This window comes from Blennius ocellaris (assembly GCF_963422515.1).
Source record: "Blennius ocellaris genome assembly, chromosome: 17".
In the NCBI taxonomy this organism is placed as follows: Eukaryota; Metazoa; Chordata; class Actinopteri; order Blenniiformes; family Blenniidae; genus Blennius; species Blennius ocellaris.
Window position 1 is genome coordinate 16,691,524 of NC_137666.1, and position 23,982 is coordinate 16,715,505.

A 23,982-nucleotide genomic window follows, 5' to 3' on the forward strand; every position below is an offset into this window, starting at 1 on the left:
CCAACTTGTGCACGCAGGTTCGAGTCCCAGTGCTGACAGGTTACAGCTGTGGTTCCCAGAGCAAACCACTTCACCACTGCAGCAGCCCACTTCTCTGCGTAATATAGCAACACAGGTTAACTGGGATCAGGAGATCAATACATTATTGTTAATAAGGTAGTTTGAAAAGAGAGGTTTGTGACTGTGTGTGTGTGTGTGTGTGCGTGTGTGTGTGTGTGTGTGTGTGTGTGTGTGTGTGTGTGTGTGTGTGCGTGTGCGTGTGCGTGTGTGTCTGTCCATGGTGCTGATCTGTGCTCCGCGCTGCAGACCAGCCGCTTCCTGTCCGCGTGCTGCTCGGATCTCGGGTGTTGCTCGAGGATCGACGACTCGGAGGGATTCAGACAGACTCCGGGGGATGGAAGGAGGCAAGGAAACCATCTCTGCAGAGCCGCGTGCGACGCGCGGATCGTTTGAATATTCGCGCGGTAGCGGCCGCGTTAATAACCGGTGACGTGAAAGATAAAGACCCCGCTTCCCTATCCTGGGTATAGGACTCGGCTTCTCCCGGTTTCAACCCCCGCCCTCCCCCCTCCTCACTCTGCTCCAGCCCACCGATGCTGCTGCTGCTGCTGACACACACTCCTCCTCCTCCTCCTCTTCCTCCTCCTCTTCCTCTTCCTCATCCTTCTCCAGGCGGCGAGCGGGGCGTGAGCGCGGCGGCTTGAGTGACACATGCTGCGGTAGTCTCTCTGTCTCTCTCTCTCTATCTCTCTCTCTCTCTCTCTCTGGATTGAGCTCTATGCTAATAACGACAGGGGAGAGGAGCCAGCGGAGTCTGAACGGGCTCCTTCGCAGCCATGGCTGAAGGTGGAGAAGGAGAGGATGAGATCCAGTTCCTCAGGACTGTGAGTACATGAAGCGCAGCGCCGCTATGTGAACTCCTCTCTCTCTCTTTCTCTTTCGCTCTCTCTCTCTCTCTCGCTCTGGCTCTCTGCATGGTGCCTGCTGTGTGAGGTGCGTTCTGTCGATCACTTTTGCCCTGCTGACAGATGTTATTTCAGCCCGGTTGCAGATCACACAGGCGGTGATAGTGCCCCATTGTTTTGCGCATCGCTCTCTGACAGCTATTGTCTCTTCTGCAGTCTCCGTCGCAAGAAGTTGACAGCGAGCGTTTTACAACTTGCTTCAGCGCACGAATTCACTCGGACTCCGTCCACAAATGTGACTGTGCAAGCAGTGGTATTTAAGCTATTTTGCAGAAGCAATCCATGTGGGTGAAGGAGTGATTGAGGATCTGTGGAGTGTCTTTGAGGAGAAGGCGAGTCATGAGGTTATGCACATGCTATGTAATGTATTCAAGTGTTGTAGCTGGCAGGGTGAAGCTGCCTGTCCAGACAGTCGCCCCAGGGTTCCTGTGCAGCAGCAAAAGGTCTACGCAAATCCCCATTCTCGACTGCACTGTAGCACTCTTACTTGTTGGATGCAAAGATTTTTATTTTTTTTTCTTTCTTAAGCATGCACTAGCTCTTATCGACTATCGCTACAGTGCAGATATTTGCATTCAAGCACAGGAGGGGGAAGACTTTCTGCAGCTGACAGAGATAGATGATGGCATGATCTGCTCATCTCTGCCTCGAGAGTCTGGAAAGGCACATTCATCTCGGGCAGATGAAGGAACGGAGCGCTGGAGGTCTTCCAGAAAGACCCCGAGACAGTAGGAGGTGTTGGGTTGCACATTTCACCGGCACTGCTGCTGCTTGTGGCTTCCCTTTATTAAGCGACTCCCTGATGCACACCCTGCTGCACTTTGAGGCAAAACCCAGCAGGGGTGTTCTTGTTTTATGCAAATTAAAGCAGCCCAAATCATTATTCTGTTGCAAATGTCTCTCCAGACTTAAAAAATCGAGACGTTTTCAAGGGGGGGGGGTTATGAAAATTTGAAGTGCAAACAAGTTGACTGTTGTGAGTAGAAATCACAGAATGAACAGGGGATCACAGACAATTTAAACTATATTAAATGCCGGACAGACATGGATTTTTTTTTGGGGGGGGGCGATTCCATTACTGAGAAATATAAAATTCCGATATATTATAAATTCCATGATGTGTCACATCAAAAAATGGCGATGTCCGGTCAATGTGGCAGCAGCGATAAAAGCATTGATGGAGAACGAGCTGATTAAAAAATAAAAGCTTGTCTTTGTCTGTAAACAATTCCACTTATTTTCATTGCCAGTCAGGGTTTCGAGCCTCTGAGCGCCAAAGTTACAATTTTGCGACAGGGTACTCTTCTTGATAAAACCACCCGGAACGCTATACCGACCGCCACACCTTGTTACTTCTAGATGGTTAACATACAGGCTTTCTGTATATCTGGCAACACTTTAAACTATTATTAGTTTATTATTTAAACTAGGTTATCCTAACTTTCGCTTGCTAACATATCAGTCAAGTGTCGATGACACAATGAGGCACATCATGGGAAATAGGAAACTTATTGAGTTGTTGTTTGTTTACCACAGAGGTGAAGGGCTCGGTTCAATAATTATTCTGTCGACTTTTCACTCTTCATGACTTCAGTCTGCTTTCGGGTCACATGACAGCAGTCAGAGCATCCTCTAAAGGTTTTGTAAGACAAGGACATCAGAAAATACCATATTACATGTAATTTAATTGTAAAAAATAAGTGTGAACGTCATCGTCAATCTACACTTTTGGTTGATTATCAATTATTCTCTAATGGCCTTAATCGGCCAATTAAATGGACTGTCAGGTTAATTAGTCAGCCTCTAAACTATATAGTCATGATGACGGTAAGCACTTGTTCTACTACTGTTAGCCAACAGTCTTAGTAATCTGTTGGTCCATTGCTCTCGAGAAATGCTACCATTATGTGCCATTCTTGCTCTTGGACGTTGCCTGTAGGGTTCCCACGAGGTAAGCAAACATGCAATGGAATCTAAATCATGTGCAGTGAGTTTCCTCCTTTCACTCGGAGAAAGCTGATACCTCCTGCCCCTCCAACCTTTCAAACCACAACACGCAGAGGTCACCGCATCAGCATGGCTGCCACTTCAAAAGAGAGCTGACATTTCAGCAGCGTTTCTGGCCTCAGACCGAAATGCCACCGATCCAGACGTCAAGACTTTCACAAACAATCCTCCCTGGAAGTCGCAGATTTAGTAGAACTCGCTTGTATGATGGATTTTGTTCAATTTGTTGAACATCATTTTCTCCTGTAACCCTGGAAGAAGAAGTGAGAAGGCGTTGACTAACAGGGAATTGCTCTTGCTTATAAAAAAAAAAAAAAGAGAGGGGGGGGGGGGGGATTAGCAGCTTGTTGCATCCCTCCACACAGGGAAGCAACTGACAGGCACAATGGAGGAGGCTGGGATGGAGGAGCTTGTTGTTCATGAGTGTAAAAGTGTGTGTGTGTGTGTGTGTGCGCGTGTGTGTGTGTGTGTCGAATGCAAATGCATAGCAGTAGCTGTGTGGTGCAGTCAGGCTGCGCCAGACGTGCCACAGCAGAGCACAGTGCAGAAATTATTCATCAGTCCAAGCAAAGACACAGCTGAAGTACTCAGTGTAGGAGCGCAGAGCAGATATACGCTCCGGCATGCATGCGCACGACACGCTTATGTACCCAGACACACACGCATCCATAGTGCATGACTACACGCAGTCCTGCAGAAAGGAATTCTCATTGAGATGCACATAAGCAGAGTACAATCTGTGAATAAACCAAATGAAGGTAGGGAGTGTGCTCTTTCTTTTCCAAGCATGCTAAAGCACAATAAATAGAGAAATAAATAAGATTTTAAAGCTATTAAAATATATCCATCAATGGTTGAATGGTTGACTCTCAATCAGATAGCTGCAGGTTTGATTCCCAGTCTCCCATGTCTATATGTCAATGTCCTTGAGCAAGACACTGACACTCCAAACTGCTGCCACTGCTAGATAGTTGGAGTGCCTTGCATTGCAAACACATCTATTGGTTTGAATAATTTCCCTCTTGGATTGATAAAGTACTTCGATTCTGTTTATTCTTTTGTTTTGGTTGAAGCTTCTCTGAGCTGACAGCGTGAAAGCACATTAGAAACTAGACAGTAAAACTAATAGCTTTTATTAATAGACACATTTTTGGTGTAGTGTAAAGATAATTGTGACAAATTAAAATGCTAGGTAGTAGTGTAACAGGTATGATATTTGCAGGACTATACAGCATATAATAACCTAGCTACTCCCCCCTTCCAAGTGAAAACATTCAATCCTTTTTTTAAGTATTGTTGAATCCCAACTATTTTAATGCAACATTTCCAGATTTTGCTATATACATCTTACAATACTTGGATGTTCGAATATATTTATCTCAGGTGTGTCAAATGTATGCCCCGTTGGACAAAACAGCCTGACAAATGACATTGATTTAAAAAAAACATACATATTGCAATAGTTATAGTACAATTTTTGGGGTTATTTTTTTACATTTCATTGTGTTTTGCACCAGAAGGTTTCATTCAATTTGCCTCTATGTTGAGATTGTAATAATTTGGTTTTGCAAAAATATAGACATTTTCATCCTGCATGCTCCGCTCCGCTACAAAAAAAAGAGCTTCAAAGTTTAAATTCTAAGGTTATTTAGTCACTATATTACTAGTCCGTCCCACTCAAGATGAACCTGTGCTGTATGTGGCCCCCGGACTAAATGTGTCTGACACTTATCTGATGTGATTAGTGTGCTGGTCTACTGTTGCAAAGCTTCAATCATCACTGTGACCAGAGAGTCGGAGGAGGTTAGAGCTCCCTCATCCCTCCAGGCCAATCACAGCTCACACATATGTCTATTCAAACCTGCATGCACAGCCTTGCTATTAGTTTGTGTGTGGATACATCGAGGCTATCGTTCTTGCTGGCGTCTGAATGTTGCGTTAGTGGCGTGGAGGAGCTTGATAAAGCAGTTCACAAACTGCCTTTTCTCTAACAACACAAAGTAATTTCCCTGGAGTGGTGGCAGAAATTACCCCTGCCGGACTGCTGCCTATAAAGCCAACTCAGTGGGAGGAAAAGAGAGGAAACGAGTGTGGATATCTCAGCTATGGGTAGTTTGATGTTACAGGAAGAGGAACGGTTCTGATTGTGAGCTGGGAGACTCGGCGAGAAGCTTCCCCCACAAACTGCTGTTTAATGTCAGAAGGGGGCAAAAGGGGCTGCGCGCAGGGTTTAATAAGGCTGCATATTCGACAAGTACTTTCTTCGTCCTGTTTGCACATGTCCTCAGACGCACCGATTCCATCAGCGGCAGCTTCATAATAAGAAGTATAGTGAATAAAATATCAGCTTCTAGTTACATTGCTCAGGCTGCTCATTATGCAAGGGTGGTTTTCTAAATGAATTGCTTGCCTTCTGCTTGTTGTGTCTTTAGAGTCAGAGCCGAGAGGAAAAGGAAAAGAGGAAGGCAACTTCTCCTCTTTGTCTCAGTCATCTTCTTTTGTGGTGATTCTTGAAGTCGTCCAGACAGAGGGCCACTTATTAGTGAATACAAGGTGCAGCGTGCGACGCTCTCCTCCACGCTCAATCACACGCGCTCACAGCTCCTCTGAGGCGAGGATCCCTGCCAGGCAAATATCAAATTCTGGGGATCTATTAGCAGTTTGAGTGGGAGTAGCGACTTTGAAAAGGCCAGACTAGGTCTGTGACTAATGCACTCTGGCGGCGCTGGGCTTGTTTGTGTGAAGGCACAGGCCTCACTTTGCATCCAGGCGATGACTGTCGATGCAGCAACACAGAAGAAGTGATGCAATGAGCCCAAGTGAGCCACTTCTAAAGAAAAACATCCAAGACTGTAGTTGGCGATGAGATTTTTAATTTCGGTCGCGCCGCTCAGCCTCAGTGCCGAAGCTCACGTCCTCCTCACTCACAGATGTTTGATGTAAACAGAGAGGATGACAGAACCGACTGAAGGACCCGATGTTTTGTCAGTTTTATAGAAATCTGCTCAGAGGAGCCCAGCGGCATCGACACAAACCCCAACGATTAAACCAAGCCTAAAAGAGCAGTTATTGTTGTCACACAAGTGAACCAGGAAGGAGGAACCACAGCTCTTTGTATTTAAATAAATAAGAAATAGAGAGGAAGGGGAGGAACATTTTTTTTTTAATAAATGAAATAAAAATATGAATCAAGTATATAAGCACTCAGCCCAACATTAGATCATAGTTATGTAGATCTGCTGTCATTTTGGTCACAATGTGTGTGTTTTATATGCGTTAGCGGGAAATAAGCAGGAAGTCTACAGCGTTCCAAGTTACACCGCCTCCTTGAAAGAAAAGTTTTGTGTTTACAGGACAGCAGCAGACACACTGACAATGATGAACAGACTTTGCCGGGCCACGGGTGAGCGCTGTTGTTTGTTTTTGTGATGATCACACATACGTGCGCACAGAGAACAATACGCACATTTTCTTTGTCACCCAATTGAGAGTTTGTATCGACAGATGATGAATTGGATGCTGTTGGAGGAGAATCTGAACTATAAAACTACCAATATCAACTTTAGAACTAGACTACAGACTGGTGAGTTGTTCCCGTACGGAGGCCGCCATGTTTGTTACTCGAGCATAAGCAGAAGAAGTACACGGTGCGCATGCACAGTGACAGCGTTATGTAGCCTTCGGTCGTCTCTGCGAGGGGGGCTGGGGGGATTGCAAGCGTCAAAGAAAAAAGTTAAACAGACCCTCCCTGAATGCAATGAAAGTTTTACGTTTTGTGCAAACGGGGCCTTAACCTTGCAATTAAGGCCCATGTTTACTTGACAACATTTTGAAATGAAACGGCAAAACTTCCATTGCGTTGCGGGGGTTCGTTTATACGACAACCGTGCGCTGAGCCACTGAAATTGCTACTTTTTAAAATTGCTCTGACTCAGTCTCCGTCTCCATAGAAACGCAGCGTCTTGAAACATCGTTTGAGGGCAAATCGTCTGCAAAATGTTGCAGTGTAAATGTGCAACCTATAGGCTGCTCCTGTTAGATGTGCACAAGTGTGATCAAGGGTGGTGAGAATATTCAGAGCTCATCTCACTGAGAGAATACCAGACAGTCGTTCTGTGTTGAATTTGGATGTTTTCACTGTTTGTGCGTAGCTTTTCTTCTCCGAAAACATGTCTGCGTTCAGGGGTGTCAAACATATTGTCGTTCAGGGGCCACATACAAAACAATTCCCTTTTGATTGGGCTGTACGGGTATAATAACGCCATAATAACATTTACATTTAAACTGGGTGGCCACTGTAATGACTTGTATATGATCATAAATCTGTACTTCTCTGCTTTCCTGTAGTTTTTGAAATCATAAGTGAATATGGGAAGTATGGATTCTAAAGCAACAGTATAGGAATTTATCAATTGAATCTATTTAACATATCATGTTCCCTAAAGCTAATTAAGTAGCTTCTACTTAAAAATCTAATCAGACAGTAACTGGATGGCGACGTTATTGATATGTATTACGCTGTCAATTTGTGAATTTTAATTACAAGAGCCATTTTGTTCCATCTTTGCTTTGCGCCCGCTTCTATCCCAACATATTTCCCTGCTTCTTTACTTTTTGCTTTGGTCCCCCCCCCCCCATCAATCTCATCCCTCGCAGATGGTGGCTTTGTTTGGTATTGACATGTTTTCTGGAGGATGTTTCCTGCAACCTGAGATAATGATATGAGAGATCCTCTCCAGGGAGGGGGGGTATTATCTTACCACTCCTCGTTGTGACCTAAAGACAAACCAAAGGTGCCCTTGATCTGCAGCCTGCAGATCTGCATGGAGGCTCCTTCTGTTAAGGCCAAATTATTTCGGTGTCAGACACTTGTATCACACTTCGCTCCTGTTTGTGCAGAACTTCGCGGCTACAAGTACACTCGCTCCTGCTTTATATCTGGCTCGTCCTGTTGCTGTGTCACTTGCCCTGTGTATAATTATTAGAGATCACCATGAAATTATTCCCACGGATGAGAAGTTCGGCTCAGCACATCGTTGCATTCTACTTGACACTAAGAAGAGGAGCTTTAATGTTATTATGATGAGGTCTGCTGTCATTTCATGGTTGAATTAAAAAAAGTAATAGCTCGGATTCATTAGCAACCCAAAGGCATTTTGCGCATAATGGTGCTGATTCCAGAGCTGAGATTCAAACTGAAATAGCTTTTGTGAGCGCGTGATTCCAGGAAAGTCTTCCTCTCGAGATGCAAACTGTCACAGGGTATGTTGCCTCGCCTTGTGTTTGCGGCATATGTTTTTGCCAGCTGTTACATTCGCCGGGAAGGTGCAGAGAAGTGATGCTGAGTGTGAAAGCTTGACTTTCCACATCTATATTTAGCTGTTTTTGACATTCAGTTTTTGTGTAGCGTTATTCACAACAGTGCTTAGGTGTGCTTTATATGTAATGTTGCATGCATTAGGCTCTATAATGATGAGGGATGTCAACGACGTAAGCCTGCAAGAATGCTCAGTGTGATCATACAAAGTGCAGCTGTAACCTTAAAGGTGCAATAAGAAGTTTTTGTTAAATGTAAAGCAATCAGCTCTATAAGAACAGTCATGTCCTCAATTTTTGTGATGTACTGCTGGTACACCAACAAAAGTCAGCAAGTTATCCAAGTTGACCCTAACCATTGAGCCTTGCAGTGCAAGTTTCCACCACAAGATGGTGTATCGAGTCACTCAAGGAGGCAGCAGGAGCAAACAGCAATGGATGCGACACAGTTATTGTAATCTGCTAAGTGCATATATGCTATTGACTCATCAAACTTTGCTCAAGGTGTAAAATCACAAAAATGTGAAAATGTGCACTAAGGTCTAATCATTTTGGTGTGAGGTTGTAGTTCTGAGATAAAAAAAAAAAAAGAATGTTCAAGCCTTAACCTGGGGGTGCAGGTTGCACTGCAACTATTCACCAAAAAGAGGACTGGTCGGCACAAAAGTGACTAAACCAGTCCTCTTTTTCATTCACTCCCTTTGTTAATGTGTATACTGTATGTGTTTGTGTTTTCATTACATAAACAACCGGGTGTGCTCACTGCATCGTTTTCAGCGTTTCTGCCGTTTTCGTGTAAACGGAGCCTGGGACGCAGAACTGCAGCAGTGACACCACAGTCAAAGTTATAATACTTGTGAGCTGATTAGTATTAGCATCAAAGCAATACCATGAACCCTCTTTGAACAGTTGTCATTATTTCTAGATTATTATGCTACACTTTCGTTGCTCTGGCTCCGTTGTGATGAAACTGGTGTACATGGCACCTGAAGTAGAATCAGTTTGACTCTCCTGATATAGATATTTTTCTGGGTGCTGTCCATGAACATTTACTCGCAGCTCTCCGGCAGTATTGATATATCTCTCATTAGCTTCACCCTCAAACCCTCCCGCTGTTCTCAGTGTGGCACTTTGGGAAACTCAACCTACACAAAAAGTAAGTTGGTGTACGTTTTAGAGGGGAAGTGTTGTTCAGCAGAAGGCTGTTTGTCTGTGCGATGAAGATGGACAGATCAGATAGGTCTGTGAGGTGATGTGGAGGGAATTAAGCCAGCAGGCCTGCCCAGTGTAAAGCTGCTGTAATGAGCTATTGATCGAGCCACCAAATTAAGAAATTTCCTCAGTAATGTCAGTGGCATGCAGTAAGCAGGCCTGATTGATCGGCTCTTTCGGAGAATGAATATTTAATGAGACAGCGTCGGAAGCGTCCTCCGATAGAAGATCTTTTCTCTTTGGTTGAAGACCTCCAGCACATCTGCAGTTTATCTTTTGAGTTTCAGTATCAAAAAACCTTGACATGACAATTCTGACTAATACACCAAGTATGTATTTGTTTGGAACATTTCACTGCAACATTATTTTCCATTACAGGAGTGTTGGATTAGTAGTAATAGTAGAGAGCTTTATTCCTCCCAAGGGGGAAACACAAACTTAAAACAGATCAAGGTAAAAAGGTGCAGAACTTATAGTGTTAATAATTTTTTTTTGTATATTAACTTAAAAGTATTAATAAATCAAAAGTTTCTTCTTGGATTTACATAAACACTTTCACAATTTTTGACCAAATCCAAGCAAAATTTTAAACCCTACAGCATTTCACTTCATATGAATGTTGGCAAATCTTTTTTTTCTTAACAACACATGATGTCTACATCCTTTAACACCCGTTATGTTGATAGTGATCGACGGAAAAATCGTGAAGGAAGCTGGCTGCAGTAGATTGTCTGCCATTAAAGGAAACATTGTCAATAATCCCATTGATATACAGAGCAGGTTTCTCCTCATGTCACAATTGATTGAAGATTTTTGCAAAAGATTAATGAACAGATTTATGGTGTTATTATTGTAGGTCTCGCTCTGGGTTGAAAGAGGTGTCCTGAATTTACTGGTTACCATATTATGTGATGGCCACCTCATGACGGTATCAGTACTTGATATTTGTAGGAGCAGATATTTAAAAGAAGAAAAAAAAACATGTACGTTTTCATACACTCAGCCACACGGTATAAGTTTGATGCTCATCTTATTTTTCTGGCAATCAGGTAGCTAATTCCTGCTACTGCGTCACAGATCTCAGTTATGAGCATCGTTCGCTCGCCTGTTATTGAGGTTGAGTCTCAGTTTTTTGTTGCTACTTTTACTCATTCTGAAACAGTACGACACCTAGTGGACAAATTAGGAAATGCAGTTTGTTTAGTTGACAACTGGATCTTCTGGTGGGCCGTGGCCACTTTGATTTGAAAAATCAGTGATTCTTTGCACAATTTTTCAAATATTTAAATTACCTTTATATCCCAATATTACCAATCGTCATAGAGTGCAACTAAGCATAAAAGCCAACTATTGCGTATTATGGAAAACTTTCGTTGCGTTGTAGGGGTCTGTTTACACAACAACAATGCTCAGAGCCACTGAGAATGCAACATTTTGAAAATGGCTCTGACTCTGCCTCCTTGGAAACGGAGGGAAACACCACTGTTTTTAAATTTTGCAACTGTGCATGCTCACCATGCCCATAAATAATAGTTCTCCTGCACATGTGTGACTCGATGGACAATAATGTTTGTGTCCAGAGTGTCATAACTTCCAGTCCATATTCTCCTGGGACTTAGTAGGTTTACTGTTGTCTGGTCAACTCATGGCCAGGCATTCTAACTCTATTGTTTTTAGCGTTTCTGTGAAAACAGACATTGTTTTCAAAATGTTGCTGTGTAGATGCCAAAGATTTCTGAAATGTAAAAGCAAAAACCATGCATTTTCATTTGAAACATTTTCAGTTTATTGTGGGAAGACATTCCTTCTCTATAGTATCATAAACATGTTTGATTCATACTTGTCAAAAAAATTTATTTTTACCAAAAAAAAACAAACAGTTTGAACTTTCAAAAAGAAGCAGAAGACCGACCGAAGTGCAAAAGATTACATTCATTCCAAAACAAAATGATTTTTCCTTTTTATCCTCTCAGAAAGCCGTGATGTAAGGGCACCATTGCCTGGTTGGTGTTCATATTCTCTGCTTTTGGCCGTGATATCCATGCCTTGGATCAACAACAATGCTCTGCAGTACAAACCGTGAGCGCCTTCCACACCATAAGGAAACGTGTATCCTTGCCCCCGAAGCTTCAGCACCTCCAGCCACTGTTAGCCCGTTGTGAGCTGCTGCCTCCTCCACAGCTCGCGGGGCCGTCTCTCATCTCTCGTCTCTCCGTCTGCGTCGCTGCTCCTCTTCGCCACTCGCTTCTTGGCAGATAATGCTGGCTCACACATACAAGACCGTCCTTCCTGCTCTGCTTTTGTCCAAAAAGCTGGAGCCACCCATTAGTCTATTAGAGGAAAATCTGTGCGCTCCGCAATGATTTTAATGGCGTCTTGGTTTTGTGCTTTTGTCCACACAAATATTATTACCTTTTTTTTTTTTTTTTTATTAATTTATTTGCAACTGTGCGTCTCCAAGATTAACAAAGCTTGACCGCATTAGGTGAAAAAAGGGCCTAGTTAACTGTTGATAACAGTTGATTCCAGTCGTTACGATGTCTTTAGCTACTGAAAAAGAGATGTTGGCAGTGTTGGGAAAATTCAGTTTCTATATGAATGAGTTCAAAGTTCAGTTCACAAATGTGAAAATGAACTACTTCAGTTCATAGTTCATAATTCAGTTCCAAAAAGGAACTTGTTCGTCGTTCTTTTTTTCCAATATGTTGCTGCAATCTATTACCCTCAGAATACTTGCATTTCCCTATTGTTGCCACCCATTCAGTCACACTAGTATCCAGCTGCAGCTTCCCATCCCTACAGTATTATTCTCCAAAACATGAGGAAAAACTTGCTGCTTGAATGGTCTTTTTTAATGAGGAATTATTAAAAGAAGAAAAACTGACAGTAGTCCTTAAGGTGCAAAGGAATATATACCAGGCAGGTTCTACAAACAAATTACAACTTAAAATAGTAAAACCCTGAAGGAGACCATAGTGAACCGCAGTATACTGTTAACAACAAAGTCCAGAAGATGTGTCCACATAATTCTTGTACTGACACAAACACAATCTGAGGTCGGAACCAGGCTGAGGTAAGAAACTTGAGAGGTACCTCAAAGTGCAACATTCAAGGTGCAAAACATTTGAACATTATTTATCTGTGTCACTTTTCAGTTTTTAAGTGAATCGATCGTTTCCCGACTTGTTTGCCCAAAGAAAATTTCAAGAACTTGGGTTATAAAAGTGCAATATTCAGCCCATTATTGCCTCGCCGTTGCCTTGACTTTAGATTTTTTTTAGTTACTCGCACATACCTTGAAAGGCTCGCTGGCTGCTTTAGTTCATGTTGTTGATGTATGGAGTTGCTTCTTGAAACCCGCCGGGCAAAGTGGATCATCGCTGACCTTTTCATAAAATTCTTTTCAGTAATCATACGAAGATGAAGTATTAATCGTGGAGGGAGAGTCTGAGGTAGTAGCTGCTGTCTTCTATTTGTTTTTGCGCTCGCAGTAACGTTCATCAGGCAGAAATATAGTACGTTCAGTTCACGTTCGCCTGGAACCCGGAAACTAATTGGGAAGGTCCCATTTTACACTTTACGGCATTGACAAGACAACAACAACCAACGGTGTCACTTTGGTGTTGTTGGTGCACCCGAACAATGTCCAGAAATATTCCAGAAAAGTGACAAACAAGCCAATCATCACACATATTAGACATGCTAGGGGTAGAAATAAGTATCATTATAAACATCACTACAACGCTTTCTAATTTGCACAGAAGTAGCAGGAAAGAGTGTCATATTTACTATGTATATTTGTAGGTGAGTGCAATGAAAATGTGATAAATTCCACCTTAACTTATCAGTTTCAGCAAAATTGCTTTGATTTCCAGAACCCCTAATTTAGTCATGGAAAACTCTCAGTTTGACCCTGTTCAGGTGATTTATTCATAGTATACATTTATTCAAAGACGAATCGAGTTTGAGATGTAGGACTTACTAACACTGCTCAAACTGTGAATTAGAAAGTCTCTGAAGCTCCTCTGGTGATTGTTAGCTTTGGAAAATTAGCAACAAAATGTATTTTGACTAAGGCTGGAACTTTAACAGTTTTTGATAAATTGCATTGAACCGTGCCTTATAGTCACACTGCCTTATGATCATACTGTAGCGACCCTGTAATGGTCATTGTTTAGGGTCTTATCCTGTTAATAATTGACGTAAAATGTAGACTTTACTCCGGTCTTCTGGGGGAAACAGACTGATTAAGTAGAAGAAAGTTAGCAGCTTGGCTACTTTTTGTATCAATGGTTTACCTTAAAAACGTGGCAGTTTGGAGTAAAGCTTTGTAATAGATCTCACATTTATTGCAATATCAACATGCACTGTATACAAAAGACTGACTGAGTAAACTGCAATGAATTATGGTTCCATGCACCGAGCTTTCGTTCTCTGGTCTATTGGTTGCCACAGGGCAGACGCATGAAGCACAAAAATCAAGAAAATAAAAAAAATAACAAAATTGGAGCATTGTTTGTATGTATTGGACATCACATCAATATCCTGATACTGTGCAACATTTTCAAATATGTCCAGCTAATATCGTGCATCCCGAGCTTGGAGGCCAGTTGGACTAATGGAAAGTTTCGGTTTGAGAAAAAAAAGTTGACCTGTGGAACTGTGTGCAAATTATGCAACAAAGAATTTGTTGCATAAGAAGTCTTTGTTTTGTGTTTAAACGGCAACGTACTTTTCATGTTGGGCCACTCGTTGGTACTGTTGTTTTTTTTTCTAATGAAACCACACATGTGCAGAAAACAATACGCTTCAAAGATTAATAACAGCAAGTATACAGACGTTCGGCCTTCAACTATAAAGCTACCAAGTCCCTGGAGAATATGGCGTGAGAGTCATGACACTCTGGAGGCAAACATCATTCTTCTGTTTTGCGTTTTCACGTGGAAGCCTTGTTGTGCGAACGCCGCCTTAATCGTGTACCCAGAATGCAGTCGCTGCTTTGTGTGGCTCCACTTCAAATTACAGCACTGTGAAGACAGGAAGTGAAATTTACTGGGTCAAACCCCACTCAGCAAACTGTATCATGATCACGAGTCACACAAACTAAAGTCTCAACACAAACGAATTGATGTAAAATAGAAACTATCGTAAAATTCACATTTTTTTGTAATATTAGTGCATACAGCTCTGAAAGAAAACAACATATAATTGTAGATTTCATCTTTTTTTTTGCTTTAGAATGCCAATATTCTTATTCAGACTCGAAGTTGTAATGGGTTACTTTATACTGTTATTTATTATATATTATCCATATCTCTGTTTGCGGCCTCCTTTCTTCTGCATGTGGTAACATGTTTGTTAATAACCCTTCTTAAAATTGTCCAAATGACCCCTTTAACAAAACAATGCAACAAGTTTCTACATCATATCAAGAAAACCAAATAGGTGCTGTAGACGCAGAGCGATGTCTTATTCATAAGCGGGAATGTGGTTGACAGGTTTTGTGAGGGAATCTTTTCAGTGTTGTCAGGCTTTCTCAGTTTTATCTTTGTTTTCTCACTCATTCAACAATTTGAGTCACTACGCAGCGCGATATGCTGCACTGCATCAATTATATCCTCCTCCAAGGTGTCACTGTTTACTGCCGTTTTACCCAAAACAAACCCAAGAATCACCCCGTCGGTTCTAATTAGCCGCGGAGACGACACCAAAATCCATCCGGCAGGAGAAAGTTGGGCTCGTTTCAAACTTTTTTCTTCTTGGTTTTGTGAGATGAAGCAGACGTCCATCGGAATCTGTGGCCGTGATCAAACACTGTTCAGGGAGGAGACACAAGTTAAGTGACTTTTTGAGGATATTCAAAGGGGTTTTCCTCCCTGTGCAACTGACACTATAGCGCAGAAACAAATGCCAGTGATTTAACATCAGTGAAAGTCATTAAAACTCAGAGTACTTTGTGAATCATCCTCCTCCTACGTCAAGCAGCTTTGGTATCTGCTGCAATTATGTCCAACGTTCTGTCCCCCCACTGTGCCTCTAATAAGCCATTCCGACGAGTGTTTACTGCTGCAATCTGCTGCCGCCGGGGCTCGATTTATATGGGAGAGTTGAGACTTTCTCTGCATTTACTGACATTTTTAAGCAATCCTTGACTATGTCTGCTGGATTGTGGGTAAACTCGCCTCAGCTGCATGTCAACGATGCATCTTATTGACCTGGCTAATTCGCGGGATCTTCATTCAGAGGTGCATCCGGCACTGCATCAATTTGCTGCGTCTCGATAATCCTGAGTTGTTCCCCACCCCCAAAATCTTGGCCTTTTCATCTGATATCCACTCATAAAAGATTCATTCGTCTTTTAACGGGCTCCACGTCTCACCACAGCAACACAGACAAGGAGACATCGAGCCTCTTTATTGGGGGCTTGTTGCTGCAGAGTCAACAGTGCCAGTTATAAAAAAAAAAAAAACCCAAAACAAAAACTGTCCTGCTATGCCAGCAAGCAGTGCAGCAGGTTTGCGCATCTGCAGCAAGAATCCTCCTGCTCATCTGTGCCTCTTTCGCTTTCAAATCGGCGGCTTCACACTGTAGCTTTCCTCTCCCCTCAGAGACTCTGCAGTGCTTCTGTAGCGGTAACTTTTATAACTGTGTGTAGCCCTGCAGGTGAGGAAATAGATGCATAGAGGTGGTGGAAGGATTTAAAAAAAAAAAAAAAAAAATCTAAGTTCCTTCTGCAGCACCGCTCTGATTCCCCCTCAGCCCCCACCCGCTTATAAAAGTGTTACTGTGGCGGTATAGCCGAGGAGCTGACACTTCAAAAGTCCCTCGCCGCACTCTTCACGGCCTCGTCCTTAAACGTGTGACAAATCCGAGCGCTGCGGGTTGATTCCTGATGCAGAACAAGGATTGTCTGTCTTCCAACTCTTGGCTCGGGTGAGGTGAGACGTCTCGTTTCTTCTGCTCCGCCACCCGACCCCCCCGCCCCCCCCGTCCCCCGTCTCTCACGACTGTGTGCTGAAATCGCCGCCGAGTCAGACTATCTTTTTAATCCAGTTTCTTTTCTCCTCCTCCTCCGGGCTTCAGCTGCGCTTTAGCTCTGATGCCAGAGCTCTGCAGCTGGGCATCGTCTCCAGTCCCCGAACAAATCGAGTTTGACACGGCGGTGCTTCACCTGTAGTTCAATATCAGCTCCCCTCGTGTGCCGGGGGCCCCAACACAGTTCTCTCACGAGCGTGTGGATAAGAACTCAAGTCAGGCCTGAAACCACAGAGGAGATTTATTTTTTTTATCTTACACTGTGATCATATTTCATTCAGAAAAAAATGTGAAATGCTCGTAATTTTTACAGATCTGTAACATTTATTCCTCTCTTTTGCAAGATGAGATCACATATTCTATTATTTGTTACACAATGGGGAACTTTGCATCGTTACAGCAGCCAGTGGACGTTAGATAAATAGAAGAGGGGCAAAAGAATATGAGCATTAAATAAAAAGTGCATTAAACAATGACAGTAAATCACACATTGAATGTGACATCATTTACATTTTTATAACATAAAAATGCATTGTGTGTGTGAATTGTCCATGTTTTAGGGGATTATCCGTTTAGATTATCAGTGGGGTCAAAAGCTTCAGGAAAGTCAGGGGGATGCCTTTTCCCAGCATAGATTTATTATTCATTTCTGAGAAGAAATCATAATAAATAAAACGATAAATTATTTAATAAAACAGTAAAAAAGTACATATGTAGGAAGACTCGGACAGATATTTCAAATGGATTTAATCTCGCTGGAGAGGAGTGATGTTTTTTTATTGCCACTGGATCCCGACAGCCCTCGACAATAATATCTTATGATGCGAAAAACACAAAGAAGTCCAGCTTTCAATAAGAAATTACCACTTAGTGCGAGATACATCATGAGTTGTGGGATTTGTGCACAAAGTTTGTCTCTCGCTTTAATATCAGAAGTTCCCTCTTGCCGATGATGGTCATGAAACATGATTGCTAAACTTAATGCTTTGGATTACTTGGTTATAGGATTATGCTAATTAGTTTTTTTATCTTCAGAAGATCCGTAGCATGGCAATGTGATGCATTTCTAACAGTCTAGCAAACGTGTCTGAGGTTCACTGAGGACTCTGGAGTGTGTGTGGTCATCTTTCTCTGTGTGTTTCGTCAAACTGTTCAGGATGCATCCTGCATTTTACCAGCTGGGTCAGGCAGCGTGTTTGATTTATACAGGTGTAAAGTCTCCACAAGTGAAATTAATATTTCATAACGCTTATGTAATATCAATTGGCACCATCCTAGTGTTCATTTGTCAACATGATTCATCAATAAATATTTCTATGATCTCCTGATTTCTGGCCTTTTGTTAGTTCAAACACACAATCCTCACGACTGCCAAGCACTGTGTGGACAAAGCCTTTCAATAAAGCAGCACCAGGTGAAAATTCAGTCAAATGAAGTGGTAGTGAACTCATGCTTATCCAAATTCTGTAAGTGCAAGATCTCATGGCAGCTTGATAAATAAATCTAATGGCATTTTTCACACTCCTCAGCAGCCTCAGCAGTTACTGCGGCTCCTTAAGGACATTAACGCCCTCTGCAGCTTCTCGGTAGAGGAATTAACATTCTTGGCGCTAATTGAACTCTTTGTGCAAAGTATACTGTTTCCATTGAGTTACATTAATCATGTGTTTGCTGCAGTATCATACTTATCAGAGGCAAGTGGGTGATAATAATCCAAAGTGATGAATTGAGTTTCTCATTCAGTAATAAGATGTAGACATCCATTTTGCCCGCAGGATGTGGAATCGCTGAAAAACCCACAGTCACAGCTTTCTTTGATATTCTAGGTCACACATAGAGAACTTCCACTGCCTTGACCTGAAAGCAAAGTGTAATTTCTATCCGAGCACCACATGGGAGTTTCTCTGGCGTCACGCAGCAGAAAAAGTGAGCACCCCCCCCAAAAAAAAAAAAAAAATCATGCTCGACTCCCCGGACTGTGAAAAGTTACAAATGCATTTTGTTAGCACTCCTCTCTCTCCTCGGACCTCTGGGAAGGCTCTTCCCCTAAAAATACAACACATCACAGGTCAGAATGTAGAAATAGCCTGTTTTTTATTCCCCTTTATGCTGAGCTGGGCCACAGAGGACAGCACTCCCTCCATGAATGAGGCCACTTTATGAAGGGGAGGACGAGGGAGTAAAAGTAGTTTGTTTCTTTTGTTTTCTGGAGCAAAGAGGTGAACAAGAGGTCAAAGTAACAAAATCTGAATATCTTTTAGGTGCTTATTATTTGAAATCTACTTTTTGAATCACTTTCTCCGTGGAAACGTGAGAAGACACAACTTTTCTGAAATGCTGCTACTGCCCACGAGCTGTAATAAATAGTTGTTCTACACACGCTCAGTAGATAGACAATAACAACAACAATGAAATATTAATGTTTATAGCATAGTATTCTCTGAGCCCATGTGTGTGCGGTTTCATTACAATAACAAACACCACCCACTCGTAGCCCAACAGGAAAACTGTATCTTTTTCAGCATTTCTGTCGTTTCCCATGTAAATGGACATCATTTTCAAAATGTTGACTTGTAACTGCGAAACTTTTTAGAAACGAAATTGCAACATCGAAGCAAGGCGCGAGATAGAGTTTTGATGCATTAATGGATGTGTTTTCACTAGAAATGTTTAAATGGGGGTTTAATATTAAACCTTTTTTTTAGTCAGTTTTAATCCATTTTTATGACGACAATGAATTACACAATGTACTTTTTTATTGTGTCCAATTATAAACTTTATTGTTTGTTTTGGAAATGTGCTTTGAACAAAGATTTTTTCCCCCCCAATAGCAAAAAAGTAGCTAAAACTTTGACTTGTTTTTGAGAAAATGAATTTCTTTTATTTGAAAAAAAAAAAAACTATTTCTTCACTGCAATGGAGGAAAATTCAAGCATTGTTTGAGCATTTAAGTATATTTTCATATATATGAAAATATGCTTCAATATTCTGTCCAACTCACATTTTGTTGTGCCTGATCTTCTCCAGTGAGATTCTGTAATTAGGAAAAATGGCTTAACATGTCTTCTATACTGTATTTTAAGTCCAAACATATAGAGACGATACAACTTTTCTTTTAAATAGCTGCAAGATTGAAATGCAGTCAGAAGCGAGAAACAGTTTTGATGCGTTCATGGATAACGAGGAAGTGAGAAAGGCATTTGAATGCAGTCAAACCTGATCTTCTTTCCTTCTTGGTTCATGCGTGTGAAGATTGCTCGTCTCTTCTTTGCAGTCGCACACAGAATCGGTGAGGCGGCACTGCTGCTTGTTTGTTATTGTCACGTGAATGCTGTAAAGCGGGAAATGGGCCCTTCCCAACTGGGAACTCTCCCAATTCCCAGCAGGATGAATGCACAGCTACCCCAGGGAGGCGAAGCGGTGCTGCAAGGTGCAGTTAAAACCTCCACAGCCTGATAGCCTTGTTCCTTCAGTCCTGACACAGCTGCGAGGGGTTTGATCTGCCTACAAGCCTCATCTATATGTTGTATAAACTCTTGAAATAACCCGTGGCAGCTCTTAATTTCTCACAGCGCTTTCAGTCGGATCTCCAGCAGAGGATGTCCTCTTATATTGCAAAGCCAAGAGCAGTCACAAACACAGCGTGCCTTTTAAGGTGCGGCCATTTTTCAACCTGCAGCTATTTGGTTCACTGTGATGGCCGTACCTGTCTAATCTGTGAGATGGATTGCCTCGGTCCATATGGCTGCTGTTGTTCACAGCTGTATAGTGTGAGTGTATAGTGATGGGGTAATTAGATTGCAGGCAGTGATTAGACAGGCCAGGTCTACACACACACACACACACACACACACACACACACACACACACACACACACACACACACACACACACACACACACCATCAAATATAGATGGGACTATTGGACATCAGATGAGGATCTTCCTCTGCTGTGCTGGTATGTTTTCCTTTATTGGTTCAGTGTACAGCAGAGGTAGCAAATACTTTGTTACTTTAATTAAACAGATTAAATTTTTTCTGTACTTTACTCGAGTATCACATCTTCATGACAGCTTTTTCTTTCCCTCCCTACATTTGAAAATAAATATCTATTTTATGCTGATTGTATTTGTCATTTGGTTTGTTACTTGTTTAAACCTCTTAAGAACGAACAGTTCACATGATTTGCCAAATAGAAAAAAGTGGTCGTGGTCATTGTCGCCTGCGATCAAATTCTGACAGTGTCCGAAGTTCTGGGCTGATCGTCTCCCAGTGTGACTGCTGCATGCAACTTGCATCAAGTAACTAACCAATTGAAATGCAGTATGAAATGACTGGTGCTCAACCATATAGATGCATTGTGGCTTCGATGGCAAATGCGTCAAAGAAGTATGTAGGATGCAAGCAAAAACTTTTTTAGGGGATTTCTCTCCAAACACATAAATGCCACCAGGGCGAGGGCTCCGTTCATGATTCGTTAGTGTGTTCTTTGTAGAAGGAAGGTGTAGGCTTATGAGGTTTGATACTTGCACAGTCACATACATCATTGATGCAGCTTGTATTTTCATCGTGCAATCTGCACACTGCATGTTGTGCCAAAAGTCATTAGACTCATGTGGTACATTGTCGCTAGATGTACGACATAACAGGCTTTTTGCATCTTTATCTATCCAGGAAGTGACTGCAAATGTTTTTGTTTTTTTAATTGATTAAAAACTTTGGGTTGAGGGGTGTGTGGTAGGAAGGAGAAAAGTTGGAATGAAGCAGGTCATTTGATTTCCACCACACTGTGAGTGTTGCTTTAATTATGACATTGTTTTGGTAACAAGTCGGGGATTTTCATGGATTTATCTATGAAAGGGAGGCCCTGGAGCCATAGCTGAAGTTATTATAACAGACTTGCAGTGTTGTACCCTATTTAGGTCATGCAATTTTTTTTCTCAGGAATTTCTTCTGTTACTATTGTTTTTTGTTTTTTTTCCCCACTGCCACAAACAAGGAAACATCACCGTTTCCAGCAGATTGTTCTTGTGTAAACATTCGGGTTGAAACTTTCAAACAACCAATGTGAGAACTAGTCTGAAACGTAGATGTGTTTCGGTCAGGGGGGTTCAGCTATGGAACGGTCTGGATGAAGCTTTGAAATGTTCCATTTCTATATACACATTTAAAAAATCCTAAATCCTAAAACCAATACGATGGGAAATATGCTACTCTACAATAAACACCAGGAATATTAATAATATGATAAATTTTAGTAATAATAACAAAAACTAAATAGTAAGAGTAGTATTATAATAATAGTAATAATAGTATATACATACTAATGGGGAATATAAGTGTAATTGTTGGTGATAAACTGTATATATACTTGTACAGCTATAATATGATATGATATGTATACATGTGTATTTATAATATATTGTGTATACTTGTATAAATGAAATGTATTATGTTTTTCACTTTATATGTGAAGCTTAGTTCAGAGTCTGACGTTTTGCGGTCTTGCTCCATCTTGTATTTTGATTTGTTCATAGTGTTAGGCGAAATAAGTGTCTCACTTCAGCCTAAGCTCTTTCGGTTTGTAAAATTGGCAGTCTTTGAAAGAAAAATTGATTTAGCTTATTTTATTTTGTTGAACACTGACCGAAGAAATAATGGGAAAAAAAGAAAGAAAAAAGAATACTCCAATTGCACATGATTTAACTCATTGTGTTATTCTTAGTTGAAATGCATGCAATCTGAAAGTGTCATCTATTTGCATTCAATTCAGGACACTTTGTGCAGCGTCTCACTAAATGAAATGGTCCATCATAAACATGTATTCATTACCTCTCTTCAGCCTGCAGCACGGTGCTGTCCAGGCTGCAGCTGCATGCACCTTCAGCCAGGAACTGACCATTGAAAGTGTCCAATGATGAGCTGCAAGGCTGTTTTCTTTAGCGAGGCCTTTCAAGGGAGACAAGCATTTTAGCGGCGGTGGAGATTATTTCATGTTGTCACCATGGCCTGGGTATTTTAATGTGTGTGTGTGTGCGAGGTCTTTGTGTTGTGGGCAGCTCCGCTTGCCTGGCTGAATCTCTCCCTCTCGCTTTCCCTCTCGCTGATTCTGTGCACCGAGGGCAGCATGTTCGGCAGTTTGCCTCAAGATGAGCATTAGCGCTCCCATTCACACACTGAGTCACGAGAACAAAGCTTCACTCCTCTGGTCCAAAGTTCTTCTCTCTCTCTCTCTCTCTCTCTCTCTCTCTCTCTCTCTCTCTCTCTCTCTCTCTCGCTTTCACTTTCCATCTCTACTAGTGCCGCACGGCAGAGTGAGGGAGCATCACATGTCTGTGAGTCACTCCAACCGTCAACCAGCGTCAATCTCCACCACAATGTTCTACATCAACGGTTCCCGAATCGTAGAACGGAGTGAACCTCATCTGGGGGCCACCAGATAACGTTTGACAACTTTTTAACTTATGAGAATAAATATTTAAGAATATCTGTAATAATCTTATCAAACAAACATATAAGATCCCATTTATGCAGCAACAAAGTGAAAATGCGTCGTTTTTGCATTTTCAGAAAAGTTGCACGTTTACACTCAAAAAGTGGCATTTTCAGTGTTTCGTTGTGTAAACGGACACACAAAACACAACATGAATCTTCTGTATCCACCTGAAAATGTTGTGTAAACACGGCCTCGGTGTAACAATTACATATAACATCTGGCATGAGATAAGGTTTATGTTTTTTTTAATTCTCTACTTTCAAAAAAACTGTTGGAAGTCCAGCAGCCAATCGAAATCTGTTAATTGTTGTGAGAGCAAGCATGCTTGTAACAATTGCGCACATAATGTGAATCAGGCTTTGTGGTTGAGTGAAAACACCTGATTTGAAGTAAAGTTTTCTGACATGTTATACTATTATAAGAAAATGGCTTGCATTGTTTCAAATCACTTTACAAAGACCTAATTGATTTTTTGTATTCAAATGAGCATACACAGATCTGTCTTATAACTCTGAGTACATTCTCACGTATTTACTTTGATTATATACAAATGCCTTGTAATACGTGATCAGGATATTTGTATAATCCTTTTGATCAACAACGAGGAACCAGGTCTGAAGCTGGTTTCGATTCTGATGATTCAGGCAGTTGTCCCTGGTACAGTAAGAGGACTATGAAGGTTCTCCTGAATCTCCAATGTTTTTTTTAAGAGTGCGTCATTAAAGACTGCAGTCCTCTCCTCTCCTCTCCTCTCCTCTCCTCTCCTCTCCTCTCATGTTTCAACTGTGAAGAGTTTACTAATAGGTCTGGAAAGACCAGATTTTGTACTTACACTGTGTGTGTGTGTGTGTGTGTGTGTGTGTGTGTGTGTGCGTGCGTGCGTGCGTGCGTGCGTGCGTGCGTGCGTGCGTGCGTGCGTGCGTGCGTGCGTGCGTGCGCGCGTGCGTGTG

At 41.8% G+C, this 23,982-nt stretch overlaps 1 protein-coding gene across 1 annotated transcript in view; it reads left to right on the forward strand.

Moving 5' to 3' along the window:
* Nucleotides 1–795: 795 nt before the first annotated feature.
* LOC308142661 (ryanodine receptor 3) overlaps nucleotides 796–23,982 on the forward strand; it is a 149,738-nt gene continuing 126,551 nt past the window's right edge. Inside the window, 1 exon segment of the mRNA XM_080513175.1 lies at nucleotides 796–884. Within this exon segment, the coding sequence (XP_080369301.1) occupies nucleotides 837–884 (48 nt within the window). The 5' untranslated portion in view covers nucleotides 796–836.